Source organism: Crotalus tigris, unplaced genomic scaffold (assembly GCF_016545835.1).
Source record: "Crotalus tigris isolate CLP2741 ecotype Arizona unplaced genomic scaffold, ASM1654583v1 scf7180000017987.690289119674:8195010, whole genome shotgun sequence".
Classification (NCBI taxonomy): Eukaryota; Metazoa; Chordata; class Lepidosauria; order Squamata; family Viperidae; genus Crotalus; species Crotalus tigris.
The window spans coordinates 3,719,156-3,744,743 of NW_024096758.1; the positions used below are offsets into that span (position 1 = coordinate 3,719,156).

Consider the following 25,588-nt stretch of genomic DNA (forward strand, 5'->3'; position numbering starts at 1 on the left):
TTTCAAATCTTCTGATGCTTGATACCATCCAATTGCAGACACTCCATCCCACCCTCGTTTCCTTAGGTAACAAGGATGAGTCAGAAGAAATTGTGTAGTAATTAAATATTTATTTATTATTTTGACTTAATTCTTTTGAAACACTTTCCCTCCCCCCCCAAAAAAAATACATGGATAGAGTCAAAAAGACATCTTGTTTATATTGTTTTAAATTTTTATGAAGGATAAAATTTTTCTCTTTTCTGAAATATGCCAATATGGGCTTCATCATCTAATCACATTGAGTTGTGGTTTGAACATATATCAGAATATTTGGAAAGCAGATTTAATGTGCCTTAGTTTTAGTTTTAACTTAGTTTTAGTTACTCCCTATATACAGTACATCAGTTCTGCCATCATGCTAGAAAACACCTGTGTGTCTCAGTTTAACTCAGGAACGACTAACATATGTGTTTTCAAACCAGCATCTCAAAACAACTGAGGGGCTTACATGCTGAAGTTGTTTATGCCCACTCTTGCCTCTTGGGACTTAAGTGGGGATTGGCAGTAATGACCTGGCTGTAATGATCCAGATAAGTAATGAGAATACTGGGGGAATAACCAGCCCACATCTCTTGCACAGAAGATTATCATGGGTTATTCATCTGCAGATGCAGTAAGTGGGTAGGCGGAATGAGCAATCCAGCATTGGCCTGTAACAAACAGAAGCAAAGAGATTAAGGCTCCCTTGTATCCAGCTCCATTTCAAAATGCTTAAAAGTACCCCATCTCAAGGTACATGTTTTATTAAGAATTAGCACTGGTTCCCAAGATCTATAGATTACATTAAATAAAGTCTGTTCATAATGATTCCAGAGTCTATGGTTATGTCTCTCTTTTCTTTTTTCTTTTACTAAAAGCATGAGAGTCTGTATGAAATACGCCAAAAATAGACTTAATTCAGTATTCTGTTTTCTGCTAGCTGTCTGTGGGAATACCACAAGAAAGCTAATGAGGGCAACCATCTTCTTTTTCTAAATCCACTGTCTTAAAATTATATTTGGCAACATACTATCTCGAAACATGGCTCAAAATAGCTCAAGCCCTCTGATAGACTGTTTCCCAGGAGTTAGAAAACTAGCCAATAGTCATCTTGATATTGTGTGGCAGCAAATTCATTACACTTACCAAACAATTTCATCAAGAAATAGCTGGCTGCCTGATCTTCCTCCAGTCTGCACCACTGTTACCACAGCCTTGCTGATATTGAGGTAAGAGGAACAGGATGGGCCCCAGCCTAAGACTTTGCTTTGTACTGCTTTGTGTCTAACAGTTGCTCCAATTTTATCTCCTTGCTATATACTCAATTATAACTCTCATGCATTCAACCATGGGTGTAAATGCATTCCCCTGAGACACGAAATGAAACATTCTGGTGAAGAAACACAAATCTACCTCTATCTTAATCCATATTGCATTAATTCTTCACTGAAAGTCTTATGCTTACTAAATTTCACACTTATCACCATATAGCTGTCAAATCCCCTAACAGCTGGGCAACATAATGGAAGCAAGATTTGTAGATGTCAGTAAAGTATCTTTCAGGATTAATGAGCAAACACAGAATTTTGCAAACTGCAAAAGAAAATTCCTACCCTCATTCATTAGTGAATTCCTTAAGGCAGAGTATCAAAACATTTTGAAAATTCCTTCCAGGTTTTTTACAATCTGGATTAGTTGCAGTTTATGAAGAAAACTGTTAACAGACTCTCCTATCTTACAGTAGCTTATACCTAATATGATAAGCCTTCCCCTACTGTCTCAGCCTCCCCAATGCCTCTCACATTAGCTACAATTTAGGGTCTGGAAAATATAGAAAATGTAGTACTTGGATTAAAGAGTGGTGCATAGTGGGAAGGCGATGATAAGATAACATACTGTGTATTATAACTGACTTAATATGTTAAGCAAGTAAAGTTAATATCATTGAAAATAAAATAAAATGTGAAGGACAACTGCTGAGGTCTATGTGGACTTGCAACTATATAAACTAGGACAAAACTAGGACAGAAGCCCTCCATCCTCTTCTACAATTTTTATTTTGAGGAAAGGTTTTTATACTGATTTGAATTTGATTTATTCCTAAGCATTTTCAGAAATTTTAGAAAATGCTATCAAGAAGGTTTTGTTGCTGATATAGCTTGTATATTTTCAAAATATTGCTGCGTTTTTAAATATGTTTTGTCTGGAAATTATCCTGGAGAGTTTTATGGCAGGGAAAATGACAAACATTACCAAATAAACATTGATCAGTGTGACTTAAATTCAGTGTGAGAAAGTTTTTGCAAACAAGATGCTGAATAGGTCCTGCAGGGATTTCCTGGCCTAGTTACAGGTACATAACTGGCCTAAAATATAATAAAGCAGGCCATATGTAAGCACCTTGAAAAGCATGGCTTTATCATAAATAGGTATTCAGAGAGAAATCTTTTCTCCTTCTTTGACAACATAACTATACCAGTGGAGAAGGGGATTTAACTCACCTACATTTCAACAAAGCTTTTGACAGGATTTCATACAGCATTCTGACTGACAAATTGTTAAAAGTGGTGTATATAAAAATGGAGCAGTCTAACTATGAAGGTTGCAGGTTCTGCATCTCTACAAAATTTAAGTAGATGCCAGATGGACAACTCATGGAAAGGGTTAAATTAGTTTTCTTGCATTTTGTACAGGATTGAATTACGGTACATGGTCCCCTACTCCTCCACAATTTTATGATTCTACATTTCTATCCATTTACTTACTGGGGATTGTAAATATTGCTGTAGCAGCATCTGAAGTTCTTCATTCTGCTGAGTCAGCCCATCAGTCTCTGCAATCAGCTTTGCCCTCAGAGTCAGAAAATGGCTTAGACAGATGGAAAAGAGAAAGGGGTCCTTCAACACAGTATGGACAAAAGTGTTGTTGACTGCAGGCTTTCAAATGGTCAACATTTGAACCACATGGATATACCACACCCCTTCCTCAGCCCTCAAGTAATTTTAGGAGTTCCTCAGAGTAGATATGACCAAACACTGCTAGTGAAGCACTGTGCCAAAATGGGAGCCTCGGGTGTTAAGGAAGATTAAGGCTTTTAGATATCTTTTTTTAAAAAACATGTCTATTTTTTTCCCTTTGGGGAAGATGGGAAGGCTGAGAAACTCAAAGGTGCCTTGAATCATGTTTTCCCAACCCTCCTCACACATTGGACAATTTTATTTTGCCCTATTACTCCAATACTATTGGAACATTACCAGTCAAACTCAATAGCCTAGAGGTGGGGAATGCAGGATGAGGACAGTTATGTGTCCTCAATGAAAAAAATAAAGCTTTTCACTATCATAGAGAAATGAACCCATTAAAACTGGGCAACAGAAGATCAACTTCCTGATAAACTGACCAAGTAAAGAGGAGAAAGTCAGTATTTTCTGTTCACATGTCTACAAACTTGCATTTAAAAAAACAATGACAAGACTGGGATTGAACTGGGATTTGATTAAAGTTCATTGAAACTGAAGAAATAAGTCTTCTGCTGTCTTATCACAAGAGACTACTCTCACCACAAGTCTCTAGGATGAATAACACATTAGCACACTTTGGCAAGATTGCTTAGGTCAAATGTGTCTAGTCCACTCCTTGCAGAGGTTGCCCTATTATCACTAAGGGCATGGATGTGCAGATTTCATCACTTACTAGTATTTTTGTAAGCCAACAATCAGAGCATCCCAAAGCTTCAGTTTTCCATCTGGGATAACATGAGCCAATGCATCCCAATATTCAGAATCTTTAGAGTTGTCCCGCTCTTCATGTACTTTCTTTATCTGTGGCCATTGGTCCCTAGAGGTGAAGGAAAGAGCCACTAGCTGGAATAATTTGATCTGACATAAGCAACTTCCTACTGTATTGGTCCTAAACTCCTATCACAATCTAAGTGAAGGCTTCAACTTAATTCTTCTATGCTGTTCTCACCAACTCAGACATTAGCATGACTAGGGGCTGAATCACAATGCTAAAATAGAAATCTCACAGTGAGCTGTTATTTTGATACACTGTGCAGATGGTAGCTTCTCAATGTCCAAATCTTGATGAAAACCTCACCAAATATAGCAATGATGGAATCCCCTCCAATCCAGACAGTTAAATGCATGGGGTATTTAATAGTTTACTTCCCCCTTGCCCCCAACTTTCTCAATTTTTATATAATTCTAGGCAGCTTATGACAGCACAAACACAAAAATATAAAACAAAACACTAGGAAATTATTAAACATTACTACAGAAATTTAAGACAATAAAATCTTCATTAGCTTTCAAAAGAAATGTTCACCAGTCAACAATAGAGCTACATATTCCAATCCTGTTAACTGATCAGCTTTGGTTTTTTTCCTCTGTTGAATCATTTGTGCATCTGGGTAGAAACATAGAATAGCATATGTGAGATTTTCTTTCTCTATTTTCAAAACAATATTTCTATCCATTTGAGGCAGTACTATTTGTACTGAGCATCATTTGCTCTCCCCAGTCCTAACTGGAGATGCCGGAGACTGAACTTGAGATTTTATGTGTGAAAATATACTTCTCCACAAAAATCTTTCTGCTTTTATATTTAGCCAAAAATGCTCTGGCAATATTTTTCTTATCACAAGATAAGTAAAATGTGTAATGTTTCATCATCTCATTATGTTATAGGTGAATCAAGAGATCACTAGTGGGTGAGATTAAAGAAATATTTATGACCATTTCAGGTAGATCAGGGAAAGCCCCTTCCCCTCCAGTCAGCCTTATCTGTGGTCATTTTGCTGTTGTCCCTTAAAAGGCTAGGAACAGCAATGATCTGCTGGTGGCCTTTTAACAGCCCTAGACTGTTCAGCTAGCAATACAATAATTAACAGAAATAAGTAGTACTGACTACATAAAGAAAGCAAAAGTAGGGAGACAAAATCCTAAACAAAAGTGCTGCTTCCTTTATGCCTTGGAAGTGTTTGTTTTTCAAGTGTTTGTTTTTCAATCCAACTCAGTTTAATGACTGAATGACATATAGGAGGGACACTGGAAGAAGCCTAAAGATGATGGACAGTCCTGCAGTTGGTGATGTGCTAAAGAATAAGGTCATGGCTACGGCAGCACCACTAATTAACACTTTGGAACATATGCAGAAGGAACAGAAAAAAGGATGTACAGTTACAACAGTAATTTTGTACAGGCAGTTTTGTGTCAACTCAAGGATGATTGGACACTACTTCAGTTCACATAACACTTAATAGGGGAAAGACCCTATACTAAATAATAATAATAATAATAATATCCTATACTATATTATTATCCTATACTATATCCAATCAGTTTAACATCAATACCTGGGAAGATCCTAGAAAAGATATTTAAATTAAATATTTATTTAATTCTCCTAGAATTAACAAGAAATTTCCTGACAGTGAGGACAATCAACCAGCGGAACAGCTTACTCCCAGAAATCATAGGTACTGCATCACTGGAGATTTTTAAGAAGAGGCTAGACATTCACCTGTCTGAGAGGGTATAGGTTCTCCCGCTTGAGCAGGGGGCTGGACTAGAAGACTTCCAAGGTCCCTTCCAGCTCTATTCTGTTCTATTCTATTCTATTCTATTCTATTCTATTCTATTCTATTCTATTCTATTCTATTCTATTCTATTCTATTCTACTTATTTGAACGTGCACCTATTCCTGGCTGCTTGTGAGCATCATATGCACTACTACCAGGGCCAAGCCAATTTTCTGTTTTAATCCATTCTTCACCTTTTGGGCAAATCCAACACCTTTACCAGCCCCATTTTTCAATCCAGACCTACTTTGGTATCTGGAATTCCTGCACAAATGCCTTGAGAGCCTTCAAAATGTCATCAGGATGCATATAAAGTGCAGAAAGGGACACTGTTGTAATTGTGGAGCTTTTATCCTCCTCTTGTGGCTCTGCAGAAACCTCCTCCTCCTCCTCTCCTATACTCTCCGCATCTTGAGATACTTCTGCCACTACAGCTTCCAGGTCCTAAAAGAAAATGAAGCATTCTGGGAGAATAATAGCCATACTGTATGTCCCAATGGAATACAGAGAATATTCAACAGTCTGAGAGAGCTGAGATGTATGTGTAAGGGAGAGTATTAAAGAAAAACAAAGATAATTAAGACATGAAAGAAAAGGCCAACATTTTGTGAAAAGCGACCATAACCCAACATTTGCTGGTATTGGTTAAAAGCACAATCCATGACTGCAACTAAAAAAATCCTAAAACAGAATGATTATTTTCACCAATTCATGTTTCTCAGCCTCCACTGGGCAGAGATGGGGGGACTTTCAACTTCAATGACATCGCATAGAGAAAGTCCATGGGAGGTGGGAGTAGACAATTAAGCCAGAACAGAGCTAAGGCTAGTGTTATGAAGGAAGTTTTGATGGTTGGATCACTGTACAGATAAATCTCTACATGCATCACATTGAAAATCATGATGTTCATTAGTTGAAGCCCCCATCTCTATTACCTGTGAACCAGCCATCTTCTGAGCCTTGAAATGCATGAAAAACTCCAGCATTCGATATACATCATCTTCACTGTCAATTGATAGGGCCTATAAGAAAATATAGAAACCTAAATGGGTGCTAAGAGATCAGCTAGTTAGATGGCATAAGGAGTCCAGTTAGAACCCAAAACTAAATTTAAAAACAAAGGTTGAGACCTTACACTCCTGGCAGACTGTACAAATCTCTACCTTAGGGTAAATAGGAATAACTGGGAAAAAATCAGTTACTGAGGTAGCATAGAGAGGCCCCAATCCCAAGTACATGCTTTCACAATCACTTCTGCAAGAGAATTAAGGAACTTACGGTGAAGATGGAGTCCAGCTTCATGAGAGTGCGATCAGGCCTCTCTAGAGGTTGCAGGAGACCCCGAAGCTTGCTCTCAATCAAGAAGCCCTGGCAAAGGAAGCAAATACAGAAGACAAGAGGGGGAAACATGAATTGTTGGTCTGACTAATTCCTAGAGCTGAACTTGGGACATGACTTTAAGAGGATATTGTGACATAGCAAGGCCCCAGCCTCAGAAAGCAGACATCTGTAGCAAGTGACGAACCCCATGTTTCCTCATTTTCTCAGCTCACCGACTCATCACAGAGGAGCTCCAGAATGTGCTTGACAGTCTTTCTTGAAATAGACCAACGTTTCTTTGATTCTGGTTCAGCTCCCACACCCTCTTTACACTCCTCTTCTGGGACCACTTCATTCTCTTCTGATGGTCTGCCCTCGGATGGGGAAGAAAGTTGCTGAAGTGATTGACTTGCTAGAGAAAAAACAGAACCTGGGGTAGCAGCATAACACAGAACTTTCCTAAATACATAAAGAATTAAACCAGCTATTCTTTATCCATTGATTTTTTTAAAAAAATCAGAAGTCTAACATATGCCATTTTAACGTCAACATACAGCATCCCTCATACAAGATGGGTGGCCAGCAACAGAGTGCCTACATCTCTATGATTCCATACCATCCGACAAATTCCACATTTACTACTAGGTTCACGAGCCTAAGAAATTTTCAGTCATAATTGATATTAAAAACAGCATTTCGCTTTACAATGTCACAAGTATTCATAAATTTGCAGGTACTAACTGACAAAACCAAAAATAGGATGTTTGAGGAGGGGTGATGCTACATGATCAGAAATATGGGCTTAATCATAACTCTTCTAATTATTTAGAAAAGGGCTGTAAAAACTGATCCCCAAAGTTGCATGTGGCCCCCAAAACACGATGCAGCTTCCATAAATTCCTTCAAAATTTGCAATTTTTTATATGGCCAGATTCCAGAAATTACAGAGAAGTTAATATTGAGTTACCAATATATAGCTTTCTGCACTGAAAGCAAAAAGGTGCTTCAGAGCTGTAGCATGAACATGGCACTTCTCTGAAACCCTTTAAAGCAGCTGTACCTTTTTCTATATTCACCTAGCCGCTCTTAAAAGCTGCCACGTGATCCTTGGAAAACATACAATTAATCTTTTGGTTTAAGGGGCTGTAAAAAGGTATCCATCTGTTTTAATGAAAATAAAGTATGTAAAACTGGCTTATTCGGGTATGACCGCATAATCTGCATTATGTACAGTATATGTTACAAATTAATCTTCATAGGAGTGAAATTTGTAGCATTGCAATAGCAGAATTTGTCAATTTCTGAGGAAAAAAACAAATTCTAATCCTTAATTTCTAAGGAACCTATGCAATTGTCTTCATTTTTGTCCCCCCTTCATGACTTTCATGTCCCATCATCTTCTTACTTGTTAAATAAATCCCGTTTTTATAATGGGAAACAGAATCATTTATACAGGCATTAGCAATGTGGTACAACTTGTCTCAAATTGCATCAATCATGCTGCCTTTATGCAGAATTCCACAAAGATTTTGGAACATTGCTTACTGTCAGGTGTGATCACCTCACGGGCCAGCTCATTGGCTGATTTTATCTTCTTAGTATGCATGATAGGTCCCACATTGTGCAGGAACCACTCATCAGGTTCAGTCCAGGGCAACCCCAACTGCTGAGCATGGATGACATGGTCAGCATCAAAGGCTTTGCGAATCAGCACCTTGGCCTCTTCTTCATTCATCAGCCACACATCCAGGAAATGTTCAGCATCCACAATGGCAAAATGTCTGAGATAAGAAAAGAGATGCATGACTCAACAAACTTGAACCTATACTCAGATTTTGATTGGCACCAATACACAATGGTTTGGCTACAGATCAATAATGAAATAATTAGAAGTCCCAAGATTCAGATCCTAATAAAGATGATGATGTCATTCATTCAGTCATGTCCAATTCTTGGTGATTCTGTGGGCCAGGTCTCTCTACGCCTTGCACTTCTTCTTTTTATTGTTCTATGCTGTGGCTGGTGACAGATTTGATAGTGCAAATTCTAACATATGGAGCTAAGTTGCTCTGATCATACAATGTATCATGCTAAACTCTACAGCCAGGTTAATAAAGCATAATGGCAGGGGCCACCTAAAATGCTATACTCAAATAAACCACATGTAAGACTTAATATAATGGTGTGGTTCAGACAATATGCTGAGCAAATGGCAGGATTCATACAGCAAGCTGATGTAGGCCAATATACTTGAACTGCTCTCATTGCTAAGCTTTATTCTACCTCAGCAAGAAGACCAACAACTGCCCTCACTTGCCTAATGTAGAGCAACTTAAGGAAACAACTGTGCGTTTTCCTGGCATCGCATGCCAGCAAAAAAAGAATTAATTGCTTTCCCAACAGGAAGAGGCAGGTTTTGACAGATGATTGCTCCACCTGCTTCAAGAATCAGTCACTGTTTACTAGACAGAATGCCACAGTGACTGATCCAGTGACGATAATGAAGGAAGACTTCTGAATGAATGTCAGAAAAGCTACAAAAAAAGTAGTGAAAAGAAGCAGCTCTCACACATGAATTTTTAAACACACACCTTGCAGTTTTGAATGTAAGAGCCATGGCTGAGAGAGCACGTCTCCCGCCTCCATCTATGGGTGATTGTAGGCATTGTGATTTGAAAGTTGGTTCTCTGAAAGCTAAGGGACCAGTTTCTTCTGTTACACTAGCTAAAATAACTGAAAAACAATGTAGTGTGATCAGAGATGGATATGCTTGGACTACCTTAAAGTTGTCAAGAGGAACTAGACAAATTCCACTCTAACTCTATCATTACAAAGATTGAGGAAGAGGAACATGTCAGGAAAAGAAGAGAAATACTACTCTAATACCATGGACTTCTTTGTCCGAGGCCAGCAGAAAAGGTTACAAATGGTGTTCACGTGACTGTAAGGATGCTATGACAGCCAGAACTTTCAAAGACTAGTCTTAAGGACCACTCATTCAGCACTGTCATAAATTCAGTCATTGAACAAATAGTAGTAATGCTAGGATCATCTGTATGATTTTAAACTGCCTACATGGTGGAGGCTGGTGATGAGATGAAAGCAACACTGTGAGATTATGTCTTTTAATGGTTAGTTAAATTTTGTGTTGCAGTTAACAAGTCATGAAGAAGAGTCATGTATAAAAAGAAGCTTGTGTAGTTTGTACTTCTGTATGTTTAATATATGTATGTAAGTATGTATGCACACAAAAAACTTGTTAATCTAGATTTATAGGGTAAACAGAAAGAAAAAATCATCTTTCATTCCCCCAACATGGGTTTACAGGACTCTTGGTGTAAAGAACACAATTCTTCATCTGTTCTGAGGGCAACATAATTGAGTGCAGAATTCTAGCCAAGCGACAAAGTGTCTCAAATTGCTTTCATCTGCCTCTTGTCCCAGTGTGCGCTCCCCACCTCATTGTTCTTTGCAAGTCCTTGTACTGCTCCACAATCCTCTTATAGTCAGCTGTCAGTGTCAGGTTCTCCTCACGATACTGTTTGATCTGCTTGGCTAATTTCAGGCGCAGGTTATTGAGCACATCATGCTGTCTAAGAAGCGAAGAGACAGACACATCTATAACATGAGCCAACCTAAATTACACTCACACAACTCAGAGACAAAGAAAAGGGCTTAAATCCTTTAGAACTCATGGTTTAAAATATTCCATCACTTTGTGGCAATAAGACTTATTATTTAATGGATTTCATTGTTCAGAGATCATGGATTTTAGACACTACAATTTTACATCACCCTTTGAGAAGCTGAAAAGCTTCTGAGGATATGCATATGGGTAGACCTCGACTTACGACCACAACTGAGCCAAGATTTATCTTGCTAAACAAAACATTAGTTAAGTAAATTTTGCCCCATATTACGACCTTTCTTGCCACAGTTGTTAAGTGAATCACTGTAGTTGTTAAGTCAGTAACATGATTGTTAAGTAAATCTAGCTTTCCGACTGACTTTGCTTATCAGAAGGTCACAAAAGGGGATCGCATAACTCCAGGACATTGCAACCGTCATAAATATGAATCAGTTGCCAAGCATCCAAATTTCATTCATATGACCGTAGGGCTGCTGCAGTGGCTGTAAGTGTGAAAAATTATCATAAGTCACTTTTTTCATTTCCATTGTAACTTTGAATGGTCGCTAAATGAACTGTTGCAAGTCAAGAACTACCTGTACTTGGGTGCATTCCAGCATAAAATTTAGAATACAGGTAATCCTTGCTTAATGACCAGTCACTTAACAACTGTTTGAAGCTACAATGGATCCCCCCCAAAAGATACTTATGATTGAATTTCAAAGTTACCCTTCCTCTTCAGTCATGTGTTTGCACTTGGGTGCTTAGCAAACGGCTCACATTTACAGATGTTTGCAGAGTTCCACAGTCAGATGACCACACTTTTCAATATTTTTTACTGGTTTCTGATATTTACTTCCTGTTTCTGACAAAAAATGCTGACAAAAAAACAGATTCGCTTAATGACACTGTTTAATTCAATGACAGCGGCATTTGCTTAATGACCACCACAAAACATGGTTATAAAATTGGGTGTGGTTACATGATGATCTATCCAACCACCACAACAACGACGACTTTAATTCCAAGCTCAATTACAGTCACAAGCTGGGGATTACCTGTATTTGCTTTTCCTTTCCAGGCCAAGGAAAAATAGTGATTGCAGAAGTGTCCAGGGTAAAATATCAGGGCCGTACTTTAAGTTCCAATTAAGCTGATTTATTGCTCATGCCCATGCACAGAAATCTAGTCAACCAACAGCACTATTTTGGCACTAAATAAAAAGTTAATCATGAATGGAATTTATATCACAATCCTGGCACAGCTCAGAGGGTTGGACTTCGTCTGCTTGTGGCAACATAGAGACTCTAGGCTGATTACTCATTTGACTCAACCCCCAGGCTCTGCTATTCTTTCTCCTACAAAGAGGAAGCAATAAAAATATGAAGCAAGGAAGCTGTTCTGCTACTCACTTATTGAGCTTCCGCTTCTGTTGGGATTTGATTATGGTGTTCTCATCATCCCTCTTCTTCAGCACTTGGAAATTATATTCCAGCTTCTCTTGGTTTAGTTGGTAGATGGCTTTCATTTGCTGGAGTTGCTGCTCCAAAATCTGGTACCACAAACAAAAATATTACACTAAGTTAACTTTGTAATAGCAGAGCTGTGCTAGTTTAGGGCAGCAAAAATCAGGAGTGCGATAGCACTTTTTCTGACTAACAAATTTTATTAAAAAGCCTGCATGCCTTTGGTAAAACTTGTTAGTCAGAAAAAGATGCTACTAAACTTCTTTTTTTTACATTGAGTGACAAGCCAGGATTATGATATAAATTCCATTCATGATTTTGCTACATATGAATTAGGCTGAGCAGCAATAATGCTATTCCTTTAGTATTTTCATCACTTGTCAACAACATTGCCTATTGCATACTTTAGAGTGCCAAGGTGGAGCTTTTCAAGCAAACACACTGACTAAAAGTTTTAGTACCCTCATCTAAAAACAGGTAACTAGCTTGGGAATCTGGAAAGGAAATAAAAAGCAGAGCTATTGGGAAGAATCCAGAGATGAAAGTTCTCTTACTGAAGACAAAACACTGTATGAAGTTGAATAGTTTCATCTTTGCAGCAGAAGAAGTATTAAATGGCACAAATCAAACATCATGATCCTGATCTTGAGCTGGGGAAGTTGGAAGACTTTCAAATATAGGTATCTATATAATTTTTAGATATTTTAAAACTTTACTGAAATCTATATATATTAATGGTTGTGCTATGGTTATCCACTTCTAGTGAACCAGCCAGGCCAGCTTCTTGGTGTCCATCAGATGAAATAAGGAACATACACTGAGGAATCTGCCAATGGCAATCTCACCTTCCCACTGCTCTTTGGGGCAAATTGTCCTGCTTTACTCAGCTTCCCTCAAATGGGCATAGTAAATTGTTCTTGATTCATACCTGCACATCATGCTCCAATTTGATCTTTATAACATTGTACTCCTCAGCATCTTGCACCCGCAGTTGGTTCAGTTCCTGTTCATACTCCTCCACCTTCTTCAAGCGAGCCATCATAAAATCCAACTTTAAAATGGGGAAAATATGTTAAGTATTAAAAATAGTCTAAGTTCTCCCTTATACTCCACTTGATTATATGCTATGAAGTCGTGGTCAATTCTCAGTCACATGGATTTTCTCCATGATGATCTGGTTGTAACCTTCAGCTCTTATAACATACCAACACCTTCCCCCCACAAAACCTGTCGTGCTACTTTATTGGAGGGGAGGGGCTGTTCTTGGGAGGGATATGAAAAGGAGGTCAGGAGTGTTGCCCAGAGTATATTTTCCCAGCAGGGTCACCCAAGGCATGAAGGTAATTCCAGCTGCCCAGTTAAAGCAAATAGGCACTTGCATTAAGCAGCAGCAATACAGGAAGATGCCAGAGGTACACAATCATTTTAGTTACAATGGCAGAGGCCTCAATTCATAATACTGTATTGTAATACCCCCAACTTCGGAGACGATTTGCATGCTTTAGAAAGTCGTCTTATACGCCGGAAAATACGGTACATGAGAGAAGACAATGGTAAACCACTCCTATATTTTTATCAAGGAAATCGCAATGATAGAAAATATAGTTATTGGTTCCAGTTGGGAACTTGTCCTTGGGAAATTCATGCTAGCTCTTTGCAAAATCAGAATTCTTTTCTAAGTTCTCACTTTATTTATTTATTTATTTATTTATTTTGTTTGTTTGTTTGTTTAATATCCCAGTCATCTTGTGATTCAAGGCAACTCATGCTTAATGACTGGATGATGCACAGTTGATGTTCACTAGTTTAGTAATGAAATGTCTGCAAGAAAGCAATCAAGAGAGCACCAGGATCCCACACTTCAACCCAGAAATACAAATATTCTCTTCTATCAGCTAATGATCTGCTTTAAAAAGTTTCTAGATATTAGCATTATATTAGCATCAGCCTCTTCCCACACTGCAGAAGATAAGGACAACATCTCCTTCCTTTCAATTTCATGTTATGTCAAAGATTTTAAAAGAATTTTCCAAGATTTTTTAAAAAAATACAGTGTAGTCAGAGGCAATAACATTTACGATCTATTCTTTTGGGGGGGAAACACTTTTCCTACCACTGTGTGCATCTTCACACATGCACCTTGCGTCAAGTCTTCTATTTCCCATTATGAAAGACACAATGGCAGAGACAGACTAAGAAATATCAAGACAACCTGTTATGTTCTAGATTTTAAAATATAAAGTCACCCTAAATTACACTCTGGAGATCACATCTAGGCTTCTTCTACCTATACTTATTTATTCACCCTCAAGCATCGTCCATTAATCGAGCCATCAAAAATCTTGATATTGGCAAGGACTTTTCCAGAAATATTTAATATTTAAGCTTTACAAAAGATTGTTATTCAAGTTTCCCCTTTCCTCTTATATTCCATCTGTTGCCATATACCTTTCTTTTCCATCAGCTTTTCCACAGAGAACTCTTGGGTTATCACTGCTTCCTGGGATCCAACAGAACAAAAAAACCCAAATTACCTCTTGTCGGTTTAGAGTTTGCATGGCTTGCTCCCATTTCCTTTTGTTACTTGCAAGAAGTTCACGACGCTCCAATTCAAAGGCTTTCTGGGGGAAAAAATCTATGATTTAAACACCTCTTAGTCTACGAGCAAAGAAATGAATAATCTCAAATAAGGGTAGGAAAATCTCTCTATAGAGCTAACATTTAATGATAAAAATGATGCCAATTCCCCACTGTAACTTGAAGTACAATTGGGTTATACAAATGGGCCTTTCCCAAGTGTTACTGCTGAGTAAGATCAAGTGAGTCTCAAGTGACAATATTTTTAGAACAAAGAAGAGAGTCACTTGTTCAGATGCATACCTATACAAATTAAATCAATCAGTCAAGACTTCTTGTTCCTTCTAAACTTTTAATGGTTTTTTTAAAATAGTTTTCACTGTTAAAATATTAAGCTCCTTCTACATTAACAGAATAACAGAGCTGGAAGGGACCTTGGAGGTTTTCTAGTCCAACCTGCTAGTCCTCTCAGGCAGGAAACCCTAAACCATTTCAGACAAATGGTTGTCCAATCTCTTCTTAAAAACTTCCAGTGTTGGAGAATCCACAACTTCTAGAGCCAGGTCATCCCACTGATTATTTGTTCTCACTGTCAGGAAATTTCCCCTTAATTTTAGGTTGGTTCTCTCCTTAATTGGTTTCCATCCATTCAGTCTTGTTCTGCCCTCAGGTGCTTTGGAGAATAGGTTGACCCCCCCAAAAGTTCATTAATTCATTTTGTGTTGTGTTCTTTTCCTACTGTGATCAGTTATTTACTGAATATTTGTAATTTTTATCTATTCCACTCATAGTTAATATATGTATTTGGTAAACAAATACAATAGTAAACCGATACAATGCACATACCTTGTAAGCATTTCTCTCTCCACTAAAGGAGAGAAGACTTGTCCCCAAATAATTATATTAATGTTGATTATTTAGTTGTGAACTCAGAATAGAGACCTCTCATATGAATTCTTCCTGTTTTTGCCTTCATATTGCTCTATATGTCACAAATGGCATAATAATCATGTGCTCCACTCAGTGTTACATATGTGAGATGGACAGCTATATAAATTTAATAAATAAAAATAAATAATAAAAATAAGACCAAGCTTCTAGTCTTAAATCTCAATATTGACTACTCATTTTACAATAGAAAACAAGAATCTGATAAAAACAACTTTCTTTAGTAGTATCTGCAAACTATGGAACTTACTCTTCAAAGTTATTAATTTGCTATCTAGTTTCCTTAACTTTTGAAACAGAATTGAATTCAATTTAGCTAAACATACAGAATTGATAAAACATTATTTCCTTAGTCTTTTACTATTTATTTTAATTTAATTTAATACTGTCAGTAGTTTATAACATTCTTAATCTGTTTTAGATTAAGATTAACATATAACAGGCTACTTATAAATTAATAAGAGACAAGATACATTTTATACACATTGTATTGTTTTTCATATAACTCTGTTTTCTTTTTCTTATCTGTTGTACACGCACAACAAATAAAAATCATCTTTTGCTAAAAAAAAATCATATACCTCTATATACAAAAGTTCTCGACGGTAGTTTTTAACGAGATTTCGGATCTGTTCTTCCATTCGCTCCAGCAGCAAATTAATGTCTTCATTCTGTTTCCTAAGATCTTTCACATACTGATCATCTTTACTCTTCAATTCCTAAAAAAGCAAAATCAATCAGGAAAGCAAAAAGAATTAATTTAATTCAGAAAAAGAATTAATTGTGGTATTGTTCCATGTTTACCTCTGCAAAACTGAAAGCTGTTCACCAAGCTAAAGGATATGTTCAGTAATACAATCAGTCAAGACTTAACAGCTGCATTAGCACAGCATGTAAAGCTTAGTTAATTGTGGTCAGTTGTGTCTAACTTTTTTATAACTTAGTTATTATATGATCCCAGTGTGTTTGGTGAGTTTCATAGTTCAGTATGTTGTGCAAACTCAGTAAATAAACCAATTCAAGCTGATTGTACCAATCTAGTTAATCTGCCTTCACCCCCAAATTTTTGAGTGGAAATGCATATTTTTTAGGGCAGGAGACTACAGTACCATGGATGCTCTAAATGGAGAGGGCAAAGATGAAATGGATGTGATTTTTGATTATGCTTATCATACACTGCAACACACCCTACTACAAAGAGACATTCTAATCCTCACAGGCACACATTTATTCAATACGCATACACATCTTTCTTTCCTCATACAGTATAAACGCACTCATGTATCTTCCCATTCTTACACACACACACACACACACACACACACACACACACACACACACATTCTTCTTCTCCTCCCACTACTTCCCAATTCATTGATCAAAATCTGTGGATTTTTTTACCATAGGCTTTTCTCCCCAACAACTATGATCCCTTCTTTCCCAGAAAAGTGACTCAAAATCACGATGCTTATGGCAGGAAAAACAGTTATCATACTTCAAAGATAATATCATGTAGTTTGCCAAACAGACAAACATTAGTAAATTACATGAAATCACACCGGGGGAGGGGGGGAAGAACACAAATATTTTCAGACATCACAATGTGGTGGCAGATGAAATACCCTCAGCATTTACAAAACTTTAAAATTTATTATCAGAACTCAGCAACAAGTTTGAAAGTGGCTTTGGGAATCATAATCTCACCATTGGGAGCCATATGTAGCTTGTTGGTCATGGATTGTGCACCATTCTTTTAAGCATCAAATAAGGTACTGTTAGCTGTTTAATCCTATTGCTGTTGAGGCTATTACTTTTCAAAATCTCATATTTCTTCCAAAGATCATAGGGCAGAAGGAATAGCTCCCATTCACATTGCTATGCTCACCACTTGCCATTTTTTTCCAGTAATAGTACCCAGCTGTGAAAAAGCCATTCCCAGAGAGGATCTTCTGGAATTTATAGTTTGTTGCGATGACAATCTATTTTACTTCCCAGGCTTTTCAACTTTTAAAAAATAGCAAATATATCATATAAGAATAAAATATTTATTTTACTTCAGATATTCCCTGTGAATTATAGGGAAGTGGGTCATCTTATATTTTATGGAGAACATAAAAACCACTGTTTATTTTTTTTAAAAGGGGTGGAAAATGCACATATGCACACAAATGGGTGATTAACAAACAAAAATGTAATATAGGGAAACATATTAGTTTCAGCTAGAATTAGTTACTTCCTTTTAAAAGGGCGAAATAGAGCTGGGAGGTATCTGAGAGTTTGCTTGTATTCTTCCTTTCAGTGATTACTCTGGGGAGATCTTCTGGGGAGATGAGTACGGTAGATACTAGTGTTCTAGATATTAGGTATTTTGATGCTATTTTAGGTTGACACTATATTATTAATGTTTCCTTTGTGTATTGGAATTTTCCAGGTAAGATGTAAATGTTCAGGAGATGATTGCCTTCTAATTTTTCCCATCATCAGTTCAAATTACTTTTCTCATATATATATATATATATATATATGTTTTCTGAGGTTTTCGCGGGTGTTTGTCTTTGGTTATGTGGGTTTTCTCCCACATAAAATTGGAAGTGTCTTGGCGACATTTCGACGAAGTCTCATTCGTCATCTTCAGGCTGGTACTTTCGGCTTCGTGCTTCTAGGAGCAATGTGTGATTGTAGCTGTTTCCTCCTTTTAACTGCCAGTGGGGCTATGAACTGATTGGATGAGAGCTTGGCTGTGTTTTGATTGGATGGAGGTGTGTTCTGATTGGTTAGGAGCTTGGCTGTGCTCTGATTGGCTGGGGGGTTGGCTGTGCTCTGATTGGCTGGGGGGTTGGTTGTGCTCTGATTGGCTGGGGGAGTGTTCTGTTTGGGTGGGGGCTTTGTTGTGCTCAGGTTAGTATGAGTTGCAGGGGGGGTTAAAAATGGTGAACTGCATTGCTATTTTTTGGCTTCGCGTTCGTGCCTCATCTTCATGGTGGGTGTCAGTTTGCTTCATGTATGGATTGGAAGGGTTTAAAGTGGCTAATGATGCAACTGTGGTCTGGCTTCTGGTTTGTGGTCGTGCCTCATCATCGGTGTGGCTTTGGGTTTGCTTTTTGCGTGGATGTGTGGTGGTGACATCCTGTGTGGTTTTTGTGAGTCTGGGTCTGGTGTCATTTTTTGTGTTAGGGAGTCATTTGTCAATGACAGGGCAGGTTTCCAAATGGCTGGTAGGCGGGAGGTATCATCTCGTTTGTTCATGCTGTGTGGGCGTTTTTCTATCTCGATGGCTTCTCTGATTATTCTGTTATTAAAATGTTCAGTTTTGGTGATGGTTCTGGTCTTTTTAAAGTCAATTTCATGTCCTGTAATTTTAAGGTGTTGGACCAGGGAAGAAGTTGGTTCCTCTTTTTTGACTGAGTTCTTATGTTCTTCAATGCGTGCACTTATTCTTCTGTTGTTTGTCCGATGTATGTGGTGGGACAAGTGGTGCATGGGATTTCGTATACTCCTTGATTTTCTAATTCAATTTTATCTTTGGGGTTTCTTAGGATGGTGGATATTTTTCTGTTTGGGCAGAATGCTGTCTTAATGTTGTATTTGTGGAGGATCTTACTGATTCTGTCTGTGGTGCCTTTTATGTAAGGGAGGAGGGCTTTGCCATTTTCTTGTTCTCTGTCTTGGGTTTTAGTGGGGGTTTCTTTTTGGATTAGTTTGGTAATCTTATTTCGTTGGAATCCATTGGATGTAAGTACATTAGTGAGAGTGTGCAGTTCGTTTTTTAGGTGTTGTTCATCAGCTAAGCGTTTTGTTCTAGAGATGAGTGTCTTGGCTACGGAGTTGATCTGTGCTGGATGGTGGTGTGAGAGAGCATGAGATAGCGGTTTGTGTGTGTTTTCTTCTGGTAGATGGTGTGTCCTAGGAAGCTATTGGATTTCTTGTAGACTAAGACATCTAGGAAGGGAAGTTGGTTATTAGCTTCTGTTTCCATGGTGAACTGTATTTTGGGGTATAGGCTGTTGAGGTGTATGAGGAAGTTGTCCAGTTTTTCTTTCCCATGTGGCCAGATTTTGAAGGTGTCGTCTACGTATCTGAACCAGAGTTTGGGTTTGTGTTCAGATTTTTCTAGAGCTTGGGTTTCAAAGTGTTCCATGTAGAGGTTTGCAATGACAGGTGAGAGGGGTGATCCCATGGGTGCTCCTTCTATTTGTTTGTATTTTTGTCTGTTATAGATGAAGTATGTGTTGGATAGACAATGGTTGGTCAGATCTAGGATGTGTTTTGGGGGGTTATATTTGTTTTGGATAGCTGTCAAGGCTTCTTTGATTGGCACTTGGGTGAACAGGGATATGACATCGAAGATCACGAGTAGGTCGCTGGGCTGTAAGTTTTGTTTCTTTATGATCTCTAAGAAATGGAAAGAATTTTTTACGTGTGAGGTGATGGATTCTGCATAGGGCTGTAGTTGTTTGGCGAGAAATTTGGATAGGTTTTGTAGAGGTGAGCCTATGGAGCTGACTATGGGTCTAAATGGGGTTCCTTCTTTGTGTATCTTGGGGAGACCATAGAGCTTAGGGCATCTGGATGATTTCTCTCTGGGAATGATTCTTTGCTGGATCTCTTCACTAATGGGGGAGGCTTTTATTTTGGATCTGGTGGTTTTTTCCAGGTAGGTGGTGTGATTGTGTTTAGGGGTTTGTATGTAGAGTCTTGGAGTAGGTTGGTTAATTTGGTTTGGTAGTCAGATGTGTTCATAACCACCGTGGCATTGCCCTTGTCTGCTGGTAAGATTATTATGCTGGTGTCTTCTTTCAGGTTACATAGTGCTGTCTGTTCCTCTTTGAGTAAGTTGCTTTTGGGTGGCTTGCTGATGCAGAGGATGTTGGTGATTTCGAGTCTGATTCTGTTAGCGTCATCGGGGTTGATTTTGGTCAGGCTGGTTTCAACTCCACATATAATGGTTTCAGTGGGGATGTGTTTGGGAGCGACTACAAAGTTGAATCCTTTGGAAAGGACATTGGTTTCGGCTTTGGTGAGAATCCTATCTGAGATGTTGTGCACTGTTTGTTTCATGTGTGGCTGTGAGGGGGGAGGGGTTTGTTTCTGGCGTTCTTGTAGTCTTCAGAGTTTGTTGGTCTGTGTGTCTGTCTTGAGGGTGGTCTGTGTTTCGGCTCTCCAGACGGCGAGTTGTTTGGATTTGTCCCAAAGTGCGGGGTGGATCTTGTTGCTGAGTTTGAGGTGAAGTGTGAGGAGATCTTTGTTAATTCGGTCTAGGAAGAATCTTTTTGTGTGAAGTTCATTTCTGATTAGGGGCAATTCTGTTCTTTTCAGGATGCATTTGGTAGCTGCAAAGTTGGAGTGGAATTTCAGTTGGAAACATGTAGGGATTAAATTTTGATCTCGGCAGTTGCATAGGAATGCGAGGTCACATAAAATGGAAGCTCTTTGGACTTCAAGTTTTTCATAGGTCCTGGTCAGATGGTGGATTTCCTCCCCATAGAGGTTCGATATTTGTTTTCTGAGGTTTTCACGGGTGTTTGTATGTAGGTCTTTGGTTATTCGGGTTTTCTCCCACATAAAATTGGAAGTGTCTTGGCGACGTTTCGACGAAGTCTCATTCGTCATCTTCAGGCTGGTGCTTTCGGCATTGTGCTTCTAGGAGCAATGTGTGATTGTAGCTGTTTCCTCCTTTTAACTGCCAGTGGGGGTATGAACTGATTGGATGAGAGCTTGGCTGTGTTCTGATTGGTTAGGAGCTTGGCTGTGCTCTGATTGGCTGGGGGGTTGGCTGTGCTCTGATTGGCTGGGGGGTTGGCTGTGCTCTGATTGGCTGGGGGAGTGTTCTGTTTGGGTGGGGGCTTTGTTGTGCTCAGGTTAGTATGAGTTGCAGGGGGGGTTAAAAATGGTGAACTGCATTGCTATTTTTTGACTTCGCGTTCGTGGTCGTGCCTCATCTTCATGGTGGGTGTCAGTTTGCTTCATGTATGGATTGGAGGGGTTTAAAGTGGCTAATGATGCAGCTGTGGTCTGGCTTCTGGTTTGTGGTCGTGCCTCATCATCGGTGTGGCTTTGGGTTTGCTTTTTGCGTGGATGTGTGGTGGTGATATCCTGTGTGGTTTTTGTGAGTCTGGGTCTGGTGCCATTTTTTGTGTTAGGGAGTCGTTTGTCAATAAGGGCGGGTTTCCAAATGGCTGGTAGGCGGGAGGTATCATCTCGTTTGTTCATGCTGTGTGGGCGTTTTTCTATCTCGATGGCTTCTCTGATTATTCTGTTATTAAAATGTTCAGTTTTGGCGATGGTTCTAGTCTTTTTAAAGTCAATTTCATGTTCTGTAATTTTAAGGAGTTGGACCAGGGAAGAAGTTGGTTCCTCTTTTTTGACTGAGTTCTTATGTTCTTCAATGCGTGCACTTATTCTCCTAACCAATCAGAACACACTTCCATCCAATCAGAACACAGCCAAGCTCTCATCCAATCAGTTCAAACCCCCACTGGCAGTTAAAAGGAGGAAACAGCTACAATCACACATTGCTCCTAGAAGCACGAAGCCGAAAGCACCAGCCTGAAGATGACGAATGAGACTTCGTCGAAACGTTGCCAAGACACTTCCAATTTTACGTGGGAGAAAACCCAAATAACCAAAGACCTACATATATACATTCAAGGTAAATATATATATATGTATATATATATAATTTCTATTATATAGATTATATGTTCCCATAATTGCATGATTTGGCTAACTGCAGGGAGAGAATATTGCAAATCAGTAAAGAACTTTCAAAAGCTTCCTTTTGAATTCTTGCTAAATTTGCCCAAATTACCAGTTTTACTTAGGTAAGGACTGCTTTTCCATCACAGTTTAGTATATGTATCTAAATGTCCTTCTATATGGGATCTTCTGAAATACTTACAAACTATTATAATCTTCTTCTTTAAAATTCCTTTCTCTAAATTCAATGTTCTTAGCATGGACCTTTCAGCATGCCCCTGAAGCCATATTTGCTGAGAGCAATTTGATGCGTGTACACTAAGCATGAATCCTACCTGTTGTAATTCACTAATGACCTTGTTCTTCTCTTCAATCAGCAATGCACAGTGCTGCTGCTGTAGATTAAGAGCTTCCCAGAGATCCTGGGGGATAGTCTTCTGCTTGGCCTTGGCCCACTTGGCGGTGATCTCATCAAACTTGTCCAAATTGGCCTTGGCTTCATTTTCCAGTTTCTCAAGCCTGAGAATAACAATATCTAGGAAGTTTATTCAAAACAAACTAGATGAAATTCATTTCTATTCTATATGAAGATTAAAAACTCATACATTTGTTGGGTACTGCTATGGATCATGAATGATCTGAAATGTTCCTTGGAACATTAGTTCTGTTCCCCCCCTCAGTCTTTCTTTTTGGTAGAAAAGCCAAGCTTCAAATTAAAAAAAAAACTGTACAAAGCAGCCTTTTCTATTTGTACTCTTTGTCTGCTGGGCCTTGTAGTTCATTCAAGTTCAAGCTAATGCATTAGAATGAAGTACAGATGCCATGTTTAATTTCTGCTCAAAAGTAAGGGAATCTGTGGGGGATAGTGGTGGGCATCACAATTGTCAAGGAATATTTATGTACAAATTAAGACAAATACATCACCGACACATATATGGACAAAACACACAAATATACACATAGATAAGACAGTCTGAAAACAATTAGTAATATGTATTGAACATCAGATGGCTTCTATAAGCCATAGCTATTAATAAAAAGTTTGCAATCTTCTTGAAGGCATCCTGCTGTGTATGCACAACTCATTTTAAAAGATGCAGGGCTCTAGTTGTGCAGTTGCAGCTACTATCTTGACCTTTTTGCCCCCAGATGCCCCAATTCAAGGGGAAGATGCTTTCTTAAGACAACCCTAACTGTGCTAAGTTTGATTTTTTATCCTTCTTTCACGTCCTAAACACTGCATAGTTCCAAGAGATGCTAATACGGAGGTCTTACCTTTGCCGAGTCAGCTCTTCTTCTTCTGATCTCCTGTGTGCCTCTCGAGAATCAGCTGCCACCTGGATGTTTGTTACTAGCTGTGTGCCATCAAGCAACAGTTTGGCCAATCTCTGAAAGAAAACATGCCAGAATCAGATTTCACATACATACAATATACCTAATTCAGTTATAGAGTTAACCCATTTCAGGATTTGCAGAATATAATTAATATTTGAGGGGCTGCCTCTTCCAGATTACATCTACCTGTCCCAGAAGGCAGGTAAGCAGGCAGGCAGGCAGGGGCATATTCAGGTCCCATCTGCTAAGGAGTTTCATCTGACAGCACCATAGAGGCAAACATTCACTGTCGTAACACCTGCCCTATGGAACATATCCTCACCCAAGTTGAGAATGACCCCGATCGTACTGATTTTCTAGCAATCCTTAAACCTTGATTTTGTCAGCAGGCCCAAAGCGGGGTCCCTGTGAAATGGCTATACTGTATGTAAGATCTTGAAAACATTTTCCTATGATTTTAGTTATATCTGTTTAATTAAAAAAAATCAAACTTTTATAATAGCCTTTAAACATAAACTATTGAGACATCAAGTTTCTGTTTTATTCTGCCTTGTTGGCTAGGCTATGTAGTGAATAACGTTTCTGCATAGACTGTCCAACAAGGCAAAATATGTCATACAATTTGATTCACACGGTGATTCCCTAATTCTCTACTAACCTGTCTACTGTCCTCTATTTGCTTGTGACTCCTGCTCTGTTCCTCTTCTACAAATTTTTTTGCATCGGGATCTTCCCCAAGGGCTTCTCTAAAACGGAGAAAACAAACACAAATATCTATTTAACCTATACATGATTTATTACATGGGAAATAGGGGTACCAATAAAAAGCTAATCTGAAGCAGGTGCCTAATAAGTTCATTTTCACCATCCCACTCCCTAAAATTCTGATACTGAATGCATTCTAAAAGCCTTGTATAGAAGCATCTGTTAGTTATTCACAATCCACGATTTTTGTTCAGTTTGAATTGGAGCGACTTTTTAGACACAGGCAATGGAGTGGGCAATAGGGATGAGCCCCATTTAGTGTAAACCAAATAGATGAAAGTGGATTTGGTGGATGAATGGGGAACCATTGGGATGAAGACCCAATAGACTCTATTGAAAAGAGACGGGTGAAGATTGACAGGGCTCAAGGGTTCACATAAGTTCGCGAGCATTTTATGACCGGTCACGGTTAACTCGTGGAGGAAACATTTATTATGTCGTTGCTGCACTGTGGATTTGCAATTACGAAAATCACTGGCAGATTTGCCTTTCATGCTTCAATTCTTGCAAAGCGCTTTGGGGATTCGTTTTAGGACCCCGAGGCGATGCATATGCGAATATCCCCCCATCCTGCCCCCTCTATCAAACCGACCGTCGTTTCGCCTCCAGACGGGCGGCGATGCGAAGGCGGCGGGCGGCGATGCGCTCCAGGGGGTCTTCTGAGTTTAAATTGGCGGCCTTGGCACGCGGGACAGCGCCACTACCAGCGTCCCGTCCGGCCCCGCCTGCCGCCTCCGCCTCCACGTCGACATCTGTCCCCGCTTCGCCTTCGGGTACAGCAGCGCTCATTTTGGCGGCGTTGATACTCCACCGGCCTCAGCAACCGCCTGTCTCCGGTACCATGGTAACAGCGTCCCTAGCAACCCAGACGTAAGGCCTGCCCCTTCTACGGAAGCCGATTGAAGCTGCCTGCCTATTATTCCTATCGAAATGGAATAACAACGTCCCTGTTTCCTCTTGAATTCCTTTGCAGATCGCTGTAGTTAGGTTGAATCGTGTCAGTAATGGCGTGAGAATCCTGTAAATAACTAATGCAGAAAGGATCAGTGGAGGTGATAACACCAACGTGTTGTCATTTAGGATCACTCTAATGGTCACGTTTAATGTGATAAAAGCATTCCTATTCAGCCAATGGTTAACAAAATATGGCTCTTTGAAGAAGAATCTTAGGGATACCTGGAGATTTTGCTGATGGACTGGTGACACATTAAGACCTTCTTGCTGTGATGATTGTGTTGTCGATTTTATACG

At 39.0% G+C, this 25,588-nt stretch overlaps 2 protein-coding genes across 3 annotated transcripts in view; one reads left to right on the forward strand and one right to left on the reverse strand.

Moving 5' to 3' along the window:
- Positions 1–100: 100 nt before the first annotated feature.
- On the reverse strand, positions 101–25,167 carry DRC1 (dynein regulatory complex subunit 1). 2 transcript variants are annotated; one of them, XM_039346010.1, is made up of 17 exons: positions 24,930–25,167; positions 24,231–24,318; positions 23,513–23,625; positions 22,573–22,756; positions 16,123–16,260; positions 14,551–14,637; positions 12,945–13,067; positions 11,963–12,102; positions 10,381–10,515; positions 8,468–8,703; positions 7,156–7,334; positions 6,881–6,970; positions 6,538–6,624; positions 5,850–6,046; positions 3,715–3,858; positions 2,787–2,889; positions 101–692 (listed from the first exon to the last, which is right to left on the reverse strand). In XM_039346010.1, the coding sequence occupies exons 1-17, from the start codon at positions 25,124–25,126 to the stop codon at positions 630–632; spliced, it is 2,304 nt and encodes a 767-aa protein (XP_039201944.1). In that variant the 5' UTR covers positions 25,127–25,167; the 3' UTR covers positions 101–629. The 2 variants fall into 2 exon arrangements, 1 of the variants encoding a protein (XP_039201944.1); XR_005557008.1 differs by having other exon boundaries at positions 646–692; positions 2,787–2,918.
- Positions 740–25,588, forward strand: part of LOC120309124 (ERC protein 2-like) — a 39,814-nt gene continuing 14,965 nt past the window's right edge. Inside the window, exon 1 of the mRNA XM_039346013.1 lies at positions 740–1,250. The gene's annotated coding sequence lies outside the window, so the exon portion shown is untranslated. The remainder of the gene's footprint in view (positions 1,251–25,588) is intronic.